The sequence below is a fragment of the Grammomys surdaster genome, unplaced genomic scaffold, assembly GCF_004785775.1.
Source record: "Grammomys surdaster isolate TR1022 unplaced genomic scaffold, NIH_TR_1.0 172, whole genome shotgun sequence".
NCBI classification, from domain to species: Eukaryota; Metazoa; Chordata; class Mammalia; order Rodentia; family Muridae; genus Grammomys; species Grammomys surdaster.
The window spans coordinates 8,759,714-8,776,294 of NW_021604620.1; the positions used below are offsets into that span (position 1 = coordinate 8,759,714).

The 16,581-nt window shown below is 47.2% G+C and overlaps 1 protein-coding gene across 1 annotated transcript in view; it reads right to left on the bottom strand.

The window, feature by feature from the left end:
* Glb1 (galactosidase beta 1) overlaps window positions 1–16,581 on the bottom strand; it is a 69,197-nt gene that overhangs the window by 46,866 nt on the left and 5,750 nt on the right. The window contains exons 2-4 of the mRNA XM_028767280.1: window positions 5,559–5,728; window positions 2,270–2,420; window positions 1,107–1,167 (exon numbers count right to left, since the gene is read on the bottom strand). Of these exons, the coding sequence (XP_028623113.1) occupies window positions 1,107–1,167; window positions 2,270–2,420; window positions 5,559–5,728 (382 nt within the window). The remainder of the gene's footprint in view (window positions 1–1,106; window positions 1,168–2,269; window positions 2,421–5,558; window positions 5,729–16,581) is intronic.

Genomic DNA, 16,581 nt, shown 5'->3' on the forward strand with positions numbered 1-16,581 from the left:
TAAAAAATTGTTAGGAAGATTCAGGAGACAACACATGTGAAAACAGCAATAATATAGTAAGAGTGCATGCTCACCTGCAGGCACACACACACACACACACACACACACACGAACACGCACATACTCACATAAACACACAGACACACACACATGCACACACAAACACACACATGAACATGCACACACTCACATAAACACACAGGCACACACACATGCACACACTGATATAAACACATAGGCACACACACAGGCACACACAAACACACACACACAGGAACATGCACATACTCACATAAACACACAGGCACACACACATGCACACACAAACACACAAATGCTCACATACACTCATATGCACACACAAACACACAGGCACACACACACAGGCACACACAAACACACATGCACACACACACACAAACATGCACACACTCACATAAACACATAGGCACACACACATGCACACACAAACACACAAATGCTCACATGCACTCATATGCGCACTCACAGGCACACACAAACACACAAACACACAGGCACACACAAACACAGACACACACAAACATACAGGCACACACAAACACACACAAACACATAGGCACATACACACATGCACACACAAACACACACAAGCATGCACGCACAAATGCACACATGTGTGAAAATAGAGATGCAACTGAATGACTGTTTAGGGTTTTACAGCTAAAATAACATCTCATGTTCTGAAAAGGCAAAAAGCTGTCATTGACAAATCACTCTGAAAATGCAAAGAAACAAGACCTACAGCTACCAAGAAAACTAGTGACATCATCCCAGAAACAACCCTGCCATTTTGACTAGCTGGCTTCGTAATATACTAAGTGTGTAGGAAGAAGAAACAAGCGCTGAACCCGGCTGGTTAACCACCAACCAGGCTGCAAACTCAAAAGCGACCCATTTATCGGTGAGATCTGTTCAAGCCTACAAAGGAAACTGTATCTCCTACATGTTCAGTGTCCAGTGAAATAAGATTTACACCCCACTAAGGGGTATTACACAGAAGAAGCCCCACCTTCAAATGACTGTCCAATCTCTCATAAGTCTTTTAAGGGGCATCGGTAACTCACCTGGGTCAGAAGATCGGAGAATGATATTCTCTTTCTCTAGTAGCCAAGCAGGTAAGCCCCCCTACGAGAAAAAACAACAGCCATTCGCCTGTCACTTTATGAGAGATTGCTGTCAGCAGAGAGGGAAAAGACAGGGGAGAAATGACCTGGGCTTCTGGGAAACTGCAATATAGAAAAATTAGATCTATTAATCTCATTCTGAGAATCAAGACACCCTCCCCCCTTTGGCTGTGAGCCACCATGTAGGTGCTGCGAATGGAACCCAGGTCCTTTAGAAGAGTAGCCGACGGGCTGGAGAGATGGCTCAGTGGTTAAGAGCACTGACTGCACTTCCAGAGGTCCTGAGTTCAAATCCCAGCAACCACATGGTGGCTCACAACCATCTGTAATGAGATCTGATGCCCTCTTCTGGTGTGTCTGAAGACAGCTACAGTGTACTCATATATAATAAATAAATAAATCTTTGAAAAAAAAAAAAAAAAAAAAGAAGAGTAGCCGACACTCTTAACTGCTGAGCCATCTCTCCAGCCTCTCTTTTTCTCCTCCTTTTCTTTCCTTCTCTCTTTATTCTTTAGTTTTACTCGCTGTTGTTTGCTTTTGCAGCACTAGAACTGACATGCTAGCAAGGGCCCTACCACAGAGCTGCATTCCAAAGCTCTTTAAAAAAAAATATTTATTTTATGTCTATGAGTACACTGTAGACTTCCACTCTCTTCAGACACACCAGAAAAGGGTATCAGACCCCATTACAGATGGTCGTGAGCCACCATGTGGTTGTTGGGAATTGAACTCAGGACCTCTGGAAGAGCAGTCAGTGCTCTTAACCACTGAGCCATCTCTCCAGCCCCTCAAGCTTTTTTTATGTGCACAGCTTCTCTTAATTTTATAACTAACCCATGAGGAAGACAAAACAGAGCACACTCCATGTCTGGGACAGAGGAAGCCATGAGGAAGTCCCCATGTCCTGCCTCCAGCCTGCTCCTCTCTGCCTGACGCCTCACTAAAGGAATAAACACTGGCGGATCACAGCACCACATGTTCTAGACTCCGAGTCTTAGATCACTTAATCCACTTTGCCCAGAGCACCACCCCCACCCCTGTCAGCCTCTCCTGCCGTTACTCACACCCACCAGACCGGCAGGGCCCTGAGACAACACACTCACCATATCCCACTCTGCGCAGATGTAGGGCCCGGGCCTCAGGATCACCAAGAGTCCCAGCTCATGAGCCAGCTGAATAAAATGTTCCACATCACGGTCCCCAGAAAACTCGTATTGTCCTGGCTGGGGTTCATGGAAGTTCCAGGGCACGTACCTGTGAAGACATACACGGCTGAAATTCTCCCAGGAAGTAGCTGAACGGGAGGGAAGAGAAGGGAGCCCAGGCTCTATGGCCTCTGGACACCACAGACTTAAGAGTGGAACATGGTAAGAGTGGAACATGCCATTGCTAACAAGGCAGTACGTAAGGGCTGCCAAGCCTGACCCAGGAGTTCAATCCTCGAACCCACATGGTGTAAGCCAAGAGCTAGCCTCTACGAGTTGTCCTGTCCTACACATATACACACACATACACACACACACACACACACACACACACACACACACACACACAGAGAGAGAGACAGACAGAGAGTAAACAAGGTATAATAAAAAAAAACACCACTTTTTAAAAGGAATGGGAGCATTATTGAGAACTCATACCCAGTTTATTGCAATACCGCACTGAAGTGTCAGATTGCCTCTGATCCTGGAAGCTAAGCACAGCCAGGATGGGCGAGTACCCGGATGGGAGTCACCGACTTGACACGAATCAGGAGGCTGAGGCATGCCCTCTCTCTGACACACTGGAGATGGTCCAGTAGGGCCACTCAGGACCTCATTCATTCTCTTGCTTCCTGACTGGTGATGGGGGGGTGGGAAGGACCGTGAGAACAGAGATCAACCTGTGGTTTTTTTTGTTTGTTTATTTTTGTTTGTGGTCTGGTAGGATTACAGAGGACGCTCTCCATACTGAGGACGTGAGTGATATTTACCAGCTTTATCTGCCCAGATGGATTTACTTCAGATGCTTCTTGGTCAGTCCTGTACCCTGTCTGCATCAAACTCTTCACTTTATACCCGTCTGGTTTGACACACTGAGAATCAAACACAGCCCTTGAGCATGCCCGGCAACTGCTCTAACATGGAACCCCAAACCTGGCCTCTATGGCAACACTCTATAGAAACTGTGACAGAAAAAAAAAATCTTCCAGCACACTGAAAGCTTTAACAAGAAAAATAAATGCACAAACTCTAAATATCGTGCTGAATTAATATGAGGTATGTATTTAAAAAATAAAGGTTAAGCAGAACATAGTGGCACTTGGGAAGTGGAGGCAGAAGGGTAAGAGTTAAATGGCCGGCCTGGGGTCACAATAAATTTGAGGGTAGCCTGGGCTACATGAGACTCTACTTGAAAAATAAATAAACGAAGTAGGTAGGTGAAAAAAGAAAAGAGAAAAAAAGAAAAATAAATAAAGAAAGAAATAGCTGGCGCAGCAGCATTTACCTTTAATCCCAGCACCCAGGAGGCACAGGCAGATGGATCTCTGTGAGTTCAAGACCAGCCTTGGTCTTACTCAGAGAGTTCCAGGACAGCCAGAGTACACAGAGAAACTCTGTCTTTCTCTCTCTTTTTTTATTTTTTCCCTATTTTCTTTATTTTTCCCCTTTTGAAAAAGATTTGTTTGCTTTATATATGTGAGTCTTCAGACACACCAGAAGAGGGCATCAGATCCCATTACAGATGGTTGTGAGCCACCATGTGGTTGCTGGGAATTGAACTCAGGACCTCTGGAAGAGCAGGCAGTGCTCTTAACCTTTGAGCCGTCTCTCCAGCCCGAAACACTGCGTCAAAAACAAACACTTTAATAAAAGTAAGAATTAGCCAGGCATGGTGCTTACCTGTTATACAATCTTAGCCCTCAGGAGGCTGAGTAGGATGGCGAGTTCTAGATTAGCCTGAGCTACACCTCTGTCCTATCTTCTTTAAAAGGAGTTGTGTGTGTGTGTGTGTGTGTGTGTCTGTGTGTGTGTGTGTCTGTGTGTGTGTGTGTGTGTGTGATGGCTCAGCGGTTGAGAGCACTTACCGCTCTTTCAGAGAATCTAGATTTGGTTCCTAACCACATGGCCACTCACAACTGTCTTGAAGCTACAGTTACAAGAGATATGCCTCCCTCTTCTGGCCTCTGAGGGCATTGCAAGCACATGATATATAGACATATACATGTTATATGAATATAACATATATATATTATGTTATGTCTACATGTACATCTATAACAAGAAAACAAAAATCCCACACAGTCTAGAGACCTACATAGCCTATGGTAAAGTCATTGCCCAGCATGGGCAAAAGCCTAAATTTGGCTCTCAGCACTGAAAACAAAACCACAGGAGAAATCTCCAACCTACAGGAAGACAAAAGGCTTTGTCAGGCATACCAGGCCAGGAATAGAGAGACCCAAACTGAACCAGCTCCCCCAGCTCTGGTGAAGATATACACGTGCACATTCTAATCACTCTCGGCACGAAAGCCTTGTCGATGAGCCCCACAGGCATCCTCCTTCCTCATCCCACTGGAACTCAGGGTGTTAACAACTGTGAGTGAGCTCAGATCCACTCTGCCAGGGGCCAAAAAGAAAAAAAAAAAAACAGAATAAATGGGGGACTCCCCTGGGTATCTACCAAACCCACTAAGGCTTTCTTACCCTTTATCTTTTAAGATGTTATCAGTAACTCACACCGGCTCTGCAAAATCCAGAGTGATCAGCTGACCCAGTTTCTTTCCCAATTAGTCATCTTACAGAATCAGAGGAGATAGGGGACATGCCTGTTGATGTGAACCTACAGCTTGGCTCAAAAAATTAATCCAGTAAGACAAGCTGGGTTCCAAAAACCTAAGCACAAAGCTTACTTCTTCCGAACTCCCTCACGTTTGGCTCCTTGCTGGACCTTGGACCGAAGACGTGACCTTGGCAGAAATTTAAGTTTCATGAGCTATAACCTGCCTTCATCTTTATTGGTGTATGTGTGTGTGCACACTCCTGTGAACATGCATGTGTACACATGTAGATCAGACGAGACCCTGTAGGAATCTGTTCTCTTCTACCATGTAGGTCCCCAGGATTGAACTCAAGACAGTCAAACTTGGCAGCAGACACCTGTACCTTCTGAGCCATTCTCTGGCCTTTCCCTCTTCAAGCTGATCTCAATTTTACGGTTTCTGAGGACAAAGGTGAAGGGAGAAGTACTTCACTATCTTTAGAAAGGCCAGTCAAGCTCCTAATGAGCCCCCGAGGAGTGCACACAAGGCTCTCTCCTACTTCTGAGTACCGCAATAGCTGATATGGGAGAAATAAAGCCAGGTGTGGATACTGGGGGTGGGTCTCGGGAAAGTGTCCTTCCTCACATCTGGATCGCATTCAGTCCAGCCATCTTCATCTTCAGCAGCCGGTCCTCCCAGTAGAAGCGGGGTATTCGGAAGTAGTGAATGCTTCCTGAGATGTAGCGGAATGGCTGCCCATCCTTGAGGAAGTGGTTCCGGCTGTAGTCCAGCTCAAATGTCCTCCGGGAGACATTCTGCAGGACAAGTAAGGGATCCCATGAGAATGTGAACCTTTACTTCAGAAGTGGAGCTGGGGGCAGGTGTCTTTCTAGTTAAGTTATACATAGAGGAGACTTACTGAGTTACATAGTAACTGATAAACACTGCTCAACCCAGCCAAGGTGACTTGGCCAATAAGTAACTGAGGAGGTTATCTCCTACTTTGCCTCTATACCCAAAATCTAGAGTCTATAGATGTTTAGGAGCTGGGACTATATCCACTGAGCTGTGTGTGAGGCATGGAGACGGGCACACACAGCAGCTCAACAGCAATGTCCCTCAGATCACCAAGACTATAAAAAGCAGGGCGTAAACCAAGGAATCAGGTGCTTGGGATGTAGTGTCAGAGAAGTGGGGGAAAGAGGATCAGAAATCCAAGGTGATCCTTGGCTTCACACAGAATTTGAGGCCAGCCTGTGCTACATGAAACCCTGTCTCAAATGCATGAAGCAACAGATCCCTGGATCCCCATCTTAGCTGCTGCTCTGAGTCCCAGAGTGACCTGGGCAAGCGTCCCTCTCTGACCCTATATCTCACCTGTAACCACCAGGGAATCGGAGGAAAGGAACATTCAAATGGTATTCTTGAAGCTATAGGGCACAACTCAGTTTGTGAGTTGAACTGAACGGAGTCTGGGGAAGTAAATCGGCACCTTTTCACAGGGACAGAGAACAGCGCGTCACACACAGCACAGTATTACCTCGGAAATGCCTGGCACGCAGTGTGAAGTTACATATATGTATCTCCACTGACTAAAATGTCAAAGTTTCAAGGGACCCAGTTTGGGGTTCCCATCAGAGCTGTTAGGCAGCATGGAACACTGCACCCTGGTGGACGAAGACAGGTAGCAACGGGCAGCAGGCACCCACCAAACCAGGGATACCAGAAGCCATCTCTCCCTATCACCCTAGTATTGAGGAGTTGCCACATGGACCTTAAAGCTTTCAGAGAACAATACCAGGAATCACCTGCATTATAACTGGAACATTTTGCGACAACTGTGAGAGTTCACACAAGGTCTGATATCCACCCAGGGAGTCGGCACCTCCTCTGATTCGTCAGAATCAGTTAAGAATGCCCCCCACCTCAGGCCTAGTTCTTTGCTTCTTCGTGGTATCCCTAAGGTCAAATCAGTGACAATTTAGGACCGACCACTTTATGATAGGACTGTGACTTCAGGTTGAATGATAGTATGAGCACTGTAGTTAAAGACACACACATCTGCTGCTTTACTGCTACAGTTAAAATTGAGCAGAATGGGGATTGTTCTGGAAAAGCTCATCCCTGGTGTATAGGAACTAGTTACAAGTGCCATGGGGCTGAAGAAAAGAGGCGTACAGACCCAGGACTGCAGTTAACAAGGACTTACAGAAGTATCATCCTAAACAGCAGAGAGACTGTCCAATCGCCCACAATTTGGGCTAGAAAATGAGGTGTATAGTCACAGGCCTCCCCTCCACCTCCCGATCCTCCTTGGATTCTCAAGCCACCGGCCACCAACCCCGTTTCAGGTTCTGTTTCCAGAGGAACCTAAATTAACATAAGTAGTACCAGTAATGGCCTAAGGTGAACGGTAACCTTGACTGTCTCCAAGAACAGAGACCAAAGGCTAAGTGTGGTGGTTGAGAATGGTCCCCATGGCCTCATATTTGAATGCTTGGTCCGCCCGCTGGTAGAACTGTTTAGAAAGGATCAGAAGGTGTGGCCTTGTTGGAGGAGGTGTGTCACTGGGGGTGAGCTTTGAAGTTTCTAAAGCCCAAGTCATTCCTAATCACCTCTCTCTGCCTCGTGCTTCTGGATCAGATGTGAGCTCTCAGCTACTGCTCTGACACCCTGTCTACCTCCCTGCTGCCCTGCTCCCTCCCGTGATCACAGACTCTAAAACTCTAAGCAATCCCCATAATTAAATGCTTTTTTTATATGTTGCCTTGGTCATGGCGTCTCTTTACAGTAACAGAACACTGACTAAGACAAAGGTATCTGTGAGGGAGTTTCCAGGGAGTTTTAAATGGTGGTGGGAAACCCACTCTGATTGTGGGTGTTACTATGCATGGGCTGGGGGCCATAGCTGAAGAGAAGACAGAAATCAGGCCAAGTACCAGCTCTCATGTCTGTGTTTCCACTCTGGACCCAATGTGACCAGCTGTCTGTCCCATACTCCTGCTATTGTGCCTTCCCCATCATGATGGACTGGACCCCCACACAACAATCCAAAAGCGAACCCTTAAGTTTCTTTTCTTTCTTTCTTTTTTTTTTTTTTCTTTTGGTTTTTCGAGACAGGGTTTCTCTGTATAGCCTGGGCTGTCTGGAACTCACTCTGTATGCCAGGCTGGCCTCGAACTCAGAAATCCGCCTGCCTCTGCCTCCCAAGTGCTGGGATTAAAGGCGTGCGCCGCCACCGCCCGAACCCTTAAGTTTCTTGTCAGGGTAGTGATGAGAAGTGTAACAAAGACACCCACATATGGGCCGTAGGCCAGCATCTGAAATTTTTAGAGATGTCGACTAGCAACCAGACCCTACAGCTAGTGTTTAATGGGTGAGCAGGGATACTCCAAAATGCGCACCAGGCCCCTCACCTATGCCAGACAGAGAAGAGGTCCAGGTTAAAGGGGGCAGGATTTGGCATGTTTATTTCTAAAACTTTAATGTGCTTGTGTGTGCGTGTGTGTGTTTGTGTGTGTATGCCTATAAGTGTACATGAGTGTGTATGAAAGCATGTGTGTGTGTATGTAGGTATAAGTGCATGTGTATGAGTGTAAGTGTATATACGAGTGTGTGCGTTCACTCAAGTGTGTGTAGCATACATGTGGTGTACATGTAGGGCACTGTGGAGTCAGACCCCTCTCCCCCTTTCCCTGGGTTCTGGGACAGAACTCAGGTCTTCAGGCCTGCACAGCCATTACACTACCTGTTAAACACTCTCCTCAAGCAGGAGTTGCCACATGACTTAGCTCTTTTGGTTTACCAGGAACTAGACAGACTGGCTGGTTTGTTTAGCAGGTTTAGGCCACTCGGTGCATTCTCCGAATGTCACGAACTTCTGTGACGGTGTCTACAGAGACCCTCATCTCCAACCAGAAAAGCAAGGTCGAGGGTTAAACCATGGTGGGAGCCTGGGAAGGAATCTAGAGGAGGCAAAGGACGATGTCCTAGGGGAGGACATGGGCATGGGCTATCTGCCCTGACTCACAAATTCATCTTGGTGTCAGCTCTAATACCTAAGCTCATGGGATGGTTTCTTGGACACACACATGAGACTACTTTGCAAGGAAGGGAGAGAAGACACCAGGGCTGCCCATGACTACGGGAGCAATGGAGTGATTGGTTCAGGGCGGGAGCAATGTAAAGACAGACAGGAGAGAAGCATACAATATAAGCTATGCCTGACTATATAAGCATATGCCTCAGGAGGCCCAAAGGTTGTACTTTCATCAGCAATACATAAGGAAGAAAGACTTTGGTAACCTTAGAAGGCCCGGAGCAGGTAGTGTCCTCAGTAGATGAATGAGGACAAAAGATATGGCCATGACCCTGGGCCCTCATCCCTGGGGACGGTAACATCCTGGCATTATCAAGGGGGATCACTGTAAACATCAAAACCTGAGGGACACAATTCCCAGTAGTGATCCCAGGCAATGGCTTGGAAACCACAGCATTCCTGGGTGCTGAGAGGGCTGCTAGAAAACTGAGGTGCCTTTTTCCAGTTCCCAGCTTTGAGTCAGTTTCCTGACACACTGCTAAAGGGAGGGGTGAATATGCCCTGAAGGAAGGACCCTGCAGTGTGATGCTTGCACAAGCAATAACTAACTGTTCCCAAAGCCTTCAACAATGGGGCTTCCTGTAACGAGGTACACCCAGGCCTTAGGCATACTGTTGGTACGGTCTTAACCAACACTAAGACTATGAAATGTGAAAGGCCACCATTCTCCTTTGCCACTTGCAGGAAGGCCCAAGTCCCTTACACAGTGGATCCCAGGAGTAGAGTGCATCCTACCATTATTTCCCTGGTCTGGATGCAAACCGGGGCCAAACTAACAACCAGCAGAACCCCCACCACATACAAGGGCTTTTATGGATCCAGTGAAAGTTCCAGAATTTTCTACTCTCCATCTCTTCCTTAAGAAAAACCCAGAGGAGACCACACTCCCGGAAGAATCTTCTCTCTCCATGTTTAAAGGTCATCTCCATGGAATTCCATCTGTAGCACCTATAGGCCCCTGCTAACAGCAGAGGACATGTTGTCCATCATGTTGGACAACAGTGAGCTATTTATAACAGCATGGCTCTAAGAGAAGGTACTACACAAATATGGGTTATCATAGGAACAGATAGCATGGCTTCCAGCACTTGGTTTGTTGACCACGTAGAAATCTTTTCAAACCCCGAGACACAAAAGAGGTCTGTTGTGAGCAGGCAGGAAGTAGTATATTGCCATCCATTGCCTCAGGGCTACAGTCACTGCCTAGCTCCATGTCACAGGAGACCACAAAGGTTAGGACATTGCAGGTTTGAATGTGAAACATCACCCATAGGCGCAGAGTCCAAACATCCGGTCCCCAGACAATGGCTTTGTTTTGGAAGGTTGAGGAACATTTGGAAGGCAGATCCTTGCTGGAGGGAGCGTTGCTGAGGCTAAGTCTACTTCCTGTTCCCTCTCAGCTTTCTGATTGCTTAGGCAGCACGATCATACCTTACCATGTTCCCCCCTCCCCCAACCAGGATGGACTGTACCTCCTCCAACTGTGAGCCAAAATAGGGCCAGAGGGTAAAGACATACGGCACCATGCGTGGCAACCTGAGCTTTATCCTCAGGACTCACATGGTAGAAAGGACTAACTCTGGAAAGTTGTCCTGTAATCTCCACATGTGCTCTATAGCATGCACACACATGCATGCATGTGCATATGCACATACATACATACCTACATACATACAAATGTAATACTTTTTTTAAAAAAATTATTTATTTCATGTATGTGGTTACACTCTCGCTGTCTTCAGACACACCAGAGGACATTGGATCCCATTACAGATGGTTGTGAGCCACCATGTGGTTGCTGGGAATTGAACTCAGGACCTCTGGAAGAGCAGTCGGTGCTCTGAACCGCTGAGCCATCTCTCCGGCCCAAACCCTTATATGACTCACACGACATCCTTACAGCTCCGTGCTCACCCAATGCATGAACGACATCGTGCTAGTGGGTCCAGGGGAAGTGGAGAATTCTCAGGAAGGACAGCAGCAGAGGTCGGGGAACCTAATGGACAGACACGATCATTTCTAACCCTCACTGCTAAGGTGAACAGGAAGAATGGCTCCGAAGCAATTCCTTTCAACACTGAAGGGATCCAAGTAGATCCGACGTAACCGTCTGGCTTCCTCTGGACTTCCTGAGCTATGGCATCACTGACATATATGAGGTTATCAGAAAATGGGAGGTAGGAGAAGGAGTGGGGGGGGAGGAGAGGAGGAGGTTCAGGGAGGTGCTTAGGGGGAAAGAGAACAATCATCGATCATCCAGAGTCCTCCCCCATTCAACTCTTATCACCCACATTAGGGAGCTCACAACGGCCTATAACTCCGGCTGCACATCAACACACACAGGCACACACATATGTGCAAATAAATAATGATTTCTTTAAAAGAGGAAGCAGAAGGGAAAGGAGAAGAGAGAGAAGGGAGGGAGAAAGAGGTGGGAGGGGAGGGAGGGGAGGGAGAGAGGAAAAGGAGGAGGAAGAAATTAAAAGATGAAATGGAAAGACAAGAAGCTAGCTTCTAGTAATTAAAAGAAAAAAAAAACCTCAAATTTGTCCAGTGTATAACTCAATCCCGCTGGGCAGTGGTGGCGCATGCCTTTAATCCCAGCACTTGGGAGGCAGAGGCAGGCGGATTTCTGAGTTCGAGGCCAGCCTGGTCTACAGAGTGAGTTCTAGGACAGCCAGGGCTACACAGAGAAACCCTGTCTCGGAAAAACCTAAAACAAAACAAAACAACCTCAATCCCTTCTGAATGAATGGACACCAAAATGTGATCATGAAGAGATAAATCTTTATTTCACACTTGCAGGGTGTAATAGTATCAGTGTTTTTACAAAGTGCCTAGCCATGGGAACGCAAAACATAATTCCAAGCACAGCCATAATGGATGGTCAGGTCCTCTGGAGTCCCCACTCCCACTGTACACACAATGTATACAATACTGGAGGCTTTAAAAAAAAAAGGCCATATGCACAACACCCTTAGACTGAGCCCTTACCAGGGGTCTAATACCAACCAGTGTGATTTCTGCATTAAACACATCTTAAAAAATAAAACAAAACACTAACCATAACGTGGTATAAGCATCACTGGGTAACCTGAACATCTCCCCTAAGAGTTCTAGTCCTTGGTCTCCCCCAAAAATAAATATATCTGCATCCCCTGTGCACATTCCTGGACTTGAGTAAAACAGCTTGGTGACGTCATAGGTTTGGGTTATTATGAATTAACTGGTCAAGCGAGATCTTGGTCTCCAGGTCTCCTGGGAGAAAGCTGGGAAGTTCCAATCCAAAGGGTCTCTACTCACACCCCACGAGCCCTGCTGACTCATCCCAGAGGCCTGTGGAGATCATGGTAGGGGCACCTCAGCTCCAGGGTGGAAAAACCCAGCTGTTTCACCAGCAACCCAGGGCTATGGAAAAAGGAGGAGGGGAGGGAGGGCTCTGCACACTTAAGGGCCCATGGTCCCTTAAGGTCACCAAGAGAAAGCCACGAGTGATTTCAGATGCCTGGAAGTCCAGAGGCTGCCGTGGCCAGGACATTATTTCCAACAGGCTGGTTAAGCGAAGCAACTGAAGTTCCCTGTGGCAATGCCCCCAGGGCATACCTGTGGATACTCGCTCTACCCTATACCTATGCTTACTCATCTTGCTTGTTTTATGTGAAATGCCTGGCTAAAGAGAGGACATTGCCACAGGGAGGCAGGGGACAGCAAAACGGAGGACAGTAGGAGCAACGGGCACTTGTGTCTGGATCCTAATCCTCCAGCACTCCTGGCTAGTGGTCAGCTTAATTCTGTCCCTGTATCTCAGAGGGGAAAAGACAAATGTATACTTTTAAAAATAAAAATAGGAAGCTGGAGATGGAACAACGGCAAGCTTGGTGGCTCAGCGTCTGTCACTCACAACCATCTGTCATTCCAGCTCCAGGCCTCTGGCTCCCTAAGCACCTGCAATCATGTGCACACGCCCATATGCAGATACTCGGACCAACACATGATTAAAAATAGAAAAACCTGAGTAAAGGCGCTTGGCAGAATATGAGTTTGATCCCAGAGACCCACAAGAAGAAAAGGATCTTCCTCTGACCTTCACATTAGTAATACACACACACACATACACACACACACACACGCCTTTTAAAATATCCATTAAGTAAAAATGTTCTCAATTATTTTAACCTGTGTGTGCATGCATGTGTGCATGCGTGTATATGTAGGCATTTGTGTGTGCGTGTGTCCGTGCCCGCAGGTGTGTGTGTGCCTCCCGCATGGGTAAGAGGACTGTTATACACTTAAAGAGAAGTGGCCCACATGATATACGGAACCTTTTCTGACTTTGACTCAAAACAAAGATAAAACTGTAAAGAGGCAGTTCCTCAAGAAATTAGAGAAAGAACTGGGCATGGGGAAACAGACAGATCTCCTCGACTTTTAGGCCAGCCTGGTCTATGTAGTGAGTTTCAGGCTAGCCAGGGCTACATACCCTGTCTCCAAACAACAAAAAACAAACCAACAAACTGAACAGAGATCAATGGAACAGGGAGCGGAAGAAAACAGCTCAAGAGTAAGCAAGACAGATATTTGGCAACAATGCAATAGACACCCTTTAACTACACCCCCAACAGCTGGATTCAGAAGGGAAAGGTACACCTTCTCTTCTGAGAAAAAGTACACCTGGAACCGCAGAAACAAAAGTGACTGTAAGAGGCTGGCATGGCAGGCGTGGCGGACATGGTGACACACTTGCAGTCCCAAGAGTGCAGGCAGAGACCAGAAAAGCTTGAATTCCAGAGCAGCTGGCCTCCTTAGGGAGACTGAGTCAAGGAGGGAAAGAGGAGGAAGAAGTGTCATGAACACTGTGTCCTAACACACTGAGAGCCCAGAATGCATGAAGGTGAAAAAGCAGTCTAAGATCAAGGAGAGAGGACCTGAGAGAACGCGGCATCACCATTTCCTTTCTATAAGGATACAAGGCCTTCAGAAGGACAGGCAGTCTCTCATGTCATTAGAGAATTATTGTATTTATATTACCGCATGTGCACTGGGTGGAAGTGTGGGCACACACGGCACCGCCTCCGTGGGGGACAGTTCTATGGAGTCGGTTCTTTCCTTCTGCCATGGGTCCCAGAGAGGGAACTGAAGCAAGGTTTGTGAGGCTGCCTGCTGAGCCAACTGAAATCCTTTCTGTGACGTCCTGAGATCAAACCCAGAGCCTCACACTTACAAAGCAAGTTATCTTTCACCTAGTGGCAACCCAACCCCATTCTGTTAATAGAAAAGCATTTGGCAAAGCAGAGGGTTCAGAGAGGATGAAGGAGCCAGGTGTGGTGACACATGCTGGCATCCAGCTCTCGGGAGGCAGAGGCAGGAGGATAACTGCAAATTGAAGGCCATCTGGTATACAAAGCAAGACCCCACCTCAAAAAAAGAAGAAAAAAAAAAAGCAAAACCAAACAACTGAAAGCCACAATGGATGATGTGCACACAGGTCACAAAACAACGGTATAAAAATTGAGACCCGCCAGGCGGTAGTGGCACACGCCTTTAATCCCAGCACTTGGAAGGCAAAGGCAGGCGGATTTCTGAGTTCGAGGCCAGCCTGGTCTACAGAGTGAGTTCCAGGACAGCCAGGGCTACACAGAGAAACCCTGTCTCGAAAAACAAAACAAAACAAAACAAAAAAAAACAAAATACAAAAACAAAAACAAAATGAGACCCAGGATAGGTCTAATGCCCTGAAGAGAAAGATCCAGAAATCAAAGAACTAGTAAGACAACAGGAATGGCAGGAGTCAAAAGGCCTCTAGTAGCCCAGGAGGGTTACGTGAGAAGGCTCACACAGTCTGGTGAATTCCAAAGCTGAGGAGAACAGAAAGGGCAGCTGAGACCCAAAAGGTTGAATCAGCAGAGATGGAGAACATGGAGAAAGGACCTTCGTGAGGCTGAAGGGGTGGCAGGTGTGAGCTGTGCCCAGAGGAGGTCTGGGGGAGCAAGGTGCTGAGTTGTGGCCTCCCCTAGAATCCCAACAACAGATCGTGGTCTTTATAAAATCTCTCCTGGTGCACCGAAATCCTGTCCAGGGTGGGAAGGAAATGAGAACATCACAGTATCAAGACAAAGATATTTCTCTCTTCCTCCCCCCACTACCCCCCCGCCCCGCAAAGACAGATCCCAGGATGGCCTCAAACTCACTACTAGCTGTGAGCTCCTAATTTTTCTGTCTCTATCTGCTGAGTGTTGGGAATTACAGATATGCTTGCTTGCTTTATTTATTTATTTAGTGACCAGATGGTCCCCTGCCAATACCCTACGTACTGGGAGAAAATGAGTCAGTAGCCTCCTGTACCCACTAGACATCATCACACCAGAAGAAAAAAAAAAAGTTGAAGAATCATCCCCCATTCACAGAAGCAGAGTGTGCAGAGGAAACTCAGGCACTCGCCAGGAAGGTGGCTCTTAGTAAGTCACACGGACAGCTGGGCTGCACTGGAGGGCAGCCCGTCACCCACTGACGCTCCGCTGGGCTGGCTCTCTAGGCACTTGTGCTTAGCAATGTTCCTTACCAGGTCTCGGTGCACTGATGAGCACGTTACTATTACACTGCGTGCTCACCGTGGGTACGGGCCCAGCATTCTCTCAGCAAAGAAGCCTTGAGGTAGATACAAAAAGTACAGCCATTTCCGGGATGGTGGAAGCTAAGAATCTAGGAGGACTTGTCTCTGCCGGGCTTCCACCGTCTCTCACAAAGCAGCAGGAAGTCCTGCTTCAGACAGAGGACTCTCAGCTACCCAGATGCTCTTAAACACACCTCCGAAGAGGCTTTTCCTAAGATCAGCTAGCTTTCTGCTATGCGAAGGGCAAAGGCTAGATAGGCCAACAAATCTGCTGGCACTACACGAGACAGCTCCTTTTGTTTTCCTCGTGGGTCTAGAAGCCCTATGAATGACTCTGTGCTTCTGTGGCCAAAGGCCAAGGTAGATGGGTTAGAATTCCCCCCAAGCAGGTAAGACAATCCTGTCTTTCCATAGCCAGGGCCTAGAGCAACCTGCAGAGGCAGAGCTGGGTCATACCCCCATACCCACGGCAGTTTCAACTTTCCTATGGGTAGACAAGAAACCTCAGCAATCACCAAAATCTCAGACCCAAACCTGACGTGATGGGTAGGAGGTGCCAACCTCTGAACTCCAAGACTGTTAACAGATGATCTCATGTAACGAGCGACTGACTCTTTTAGAGGCCTCCCCTTCCCTAGCTATGAGTGAACCGAAGCCTGCTTCAAACAAGCCAACTACTTGGAAGGGAATATGGGACTCTGAGGTCTCGATTATCTGAATATAGGGTCCAGTGTTCACTGTAACCTCTAAAGATACTAAACCATCCGGCCGTAGAATGCACTTTTAGAAGGATGTAGTTAGCTCCCCTTCACAGACTGAGTTCAGTTGGAACCTGAAGTCAAGCACCGTCTAGGAAAGTATTTGTCACTGTGTTTTTAAAGATATCTCATCACATCACGTGTTCTCCCTCACCCCCCAAACACAGAAGCAGCTTGTCCTTAATCATCTCACCCAAAGAC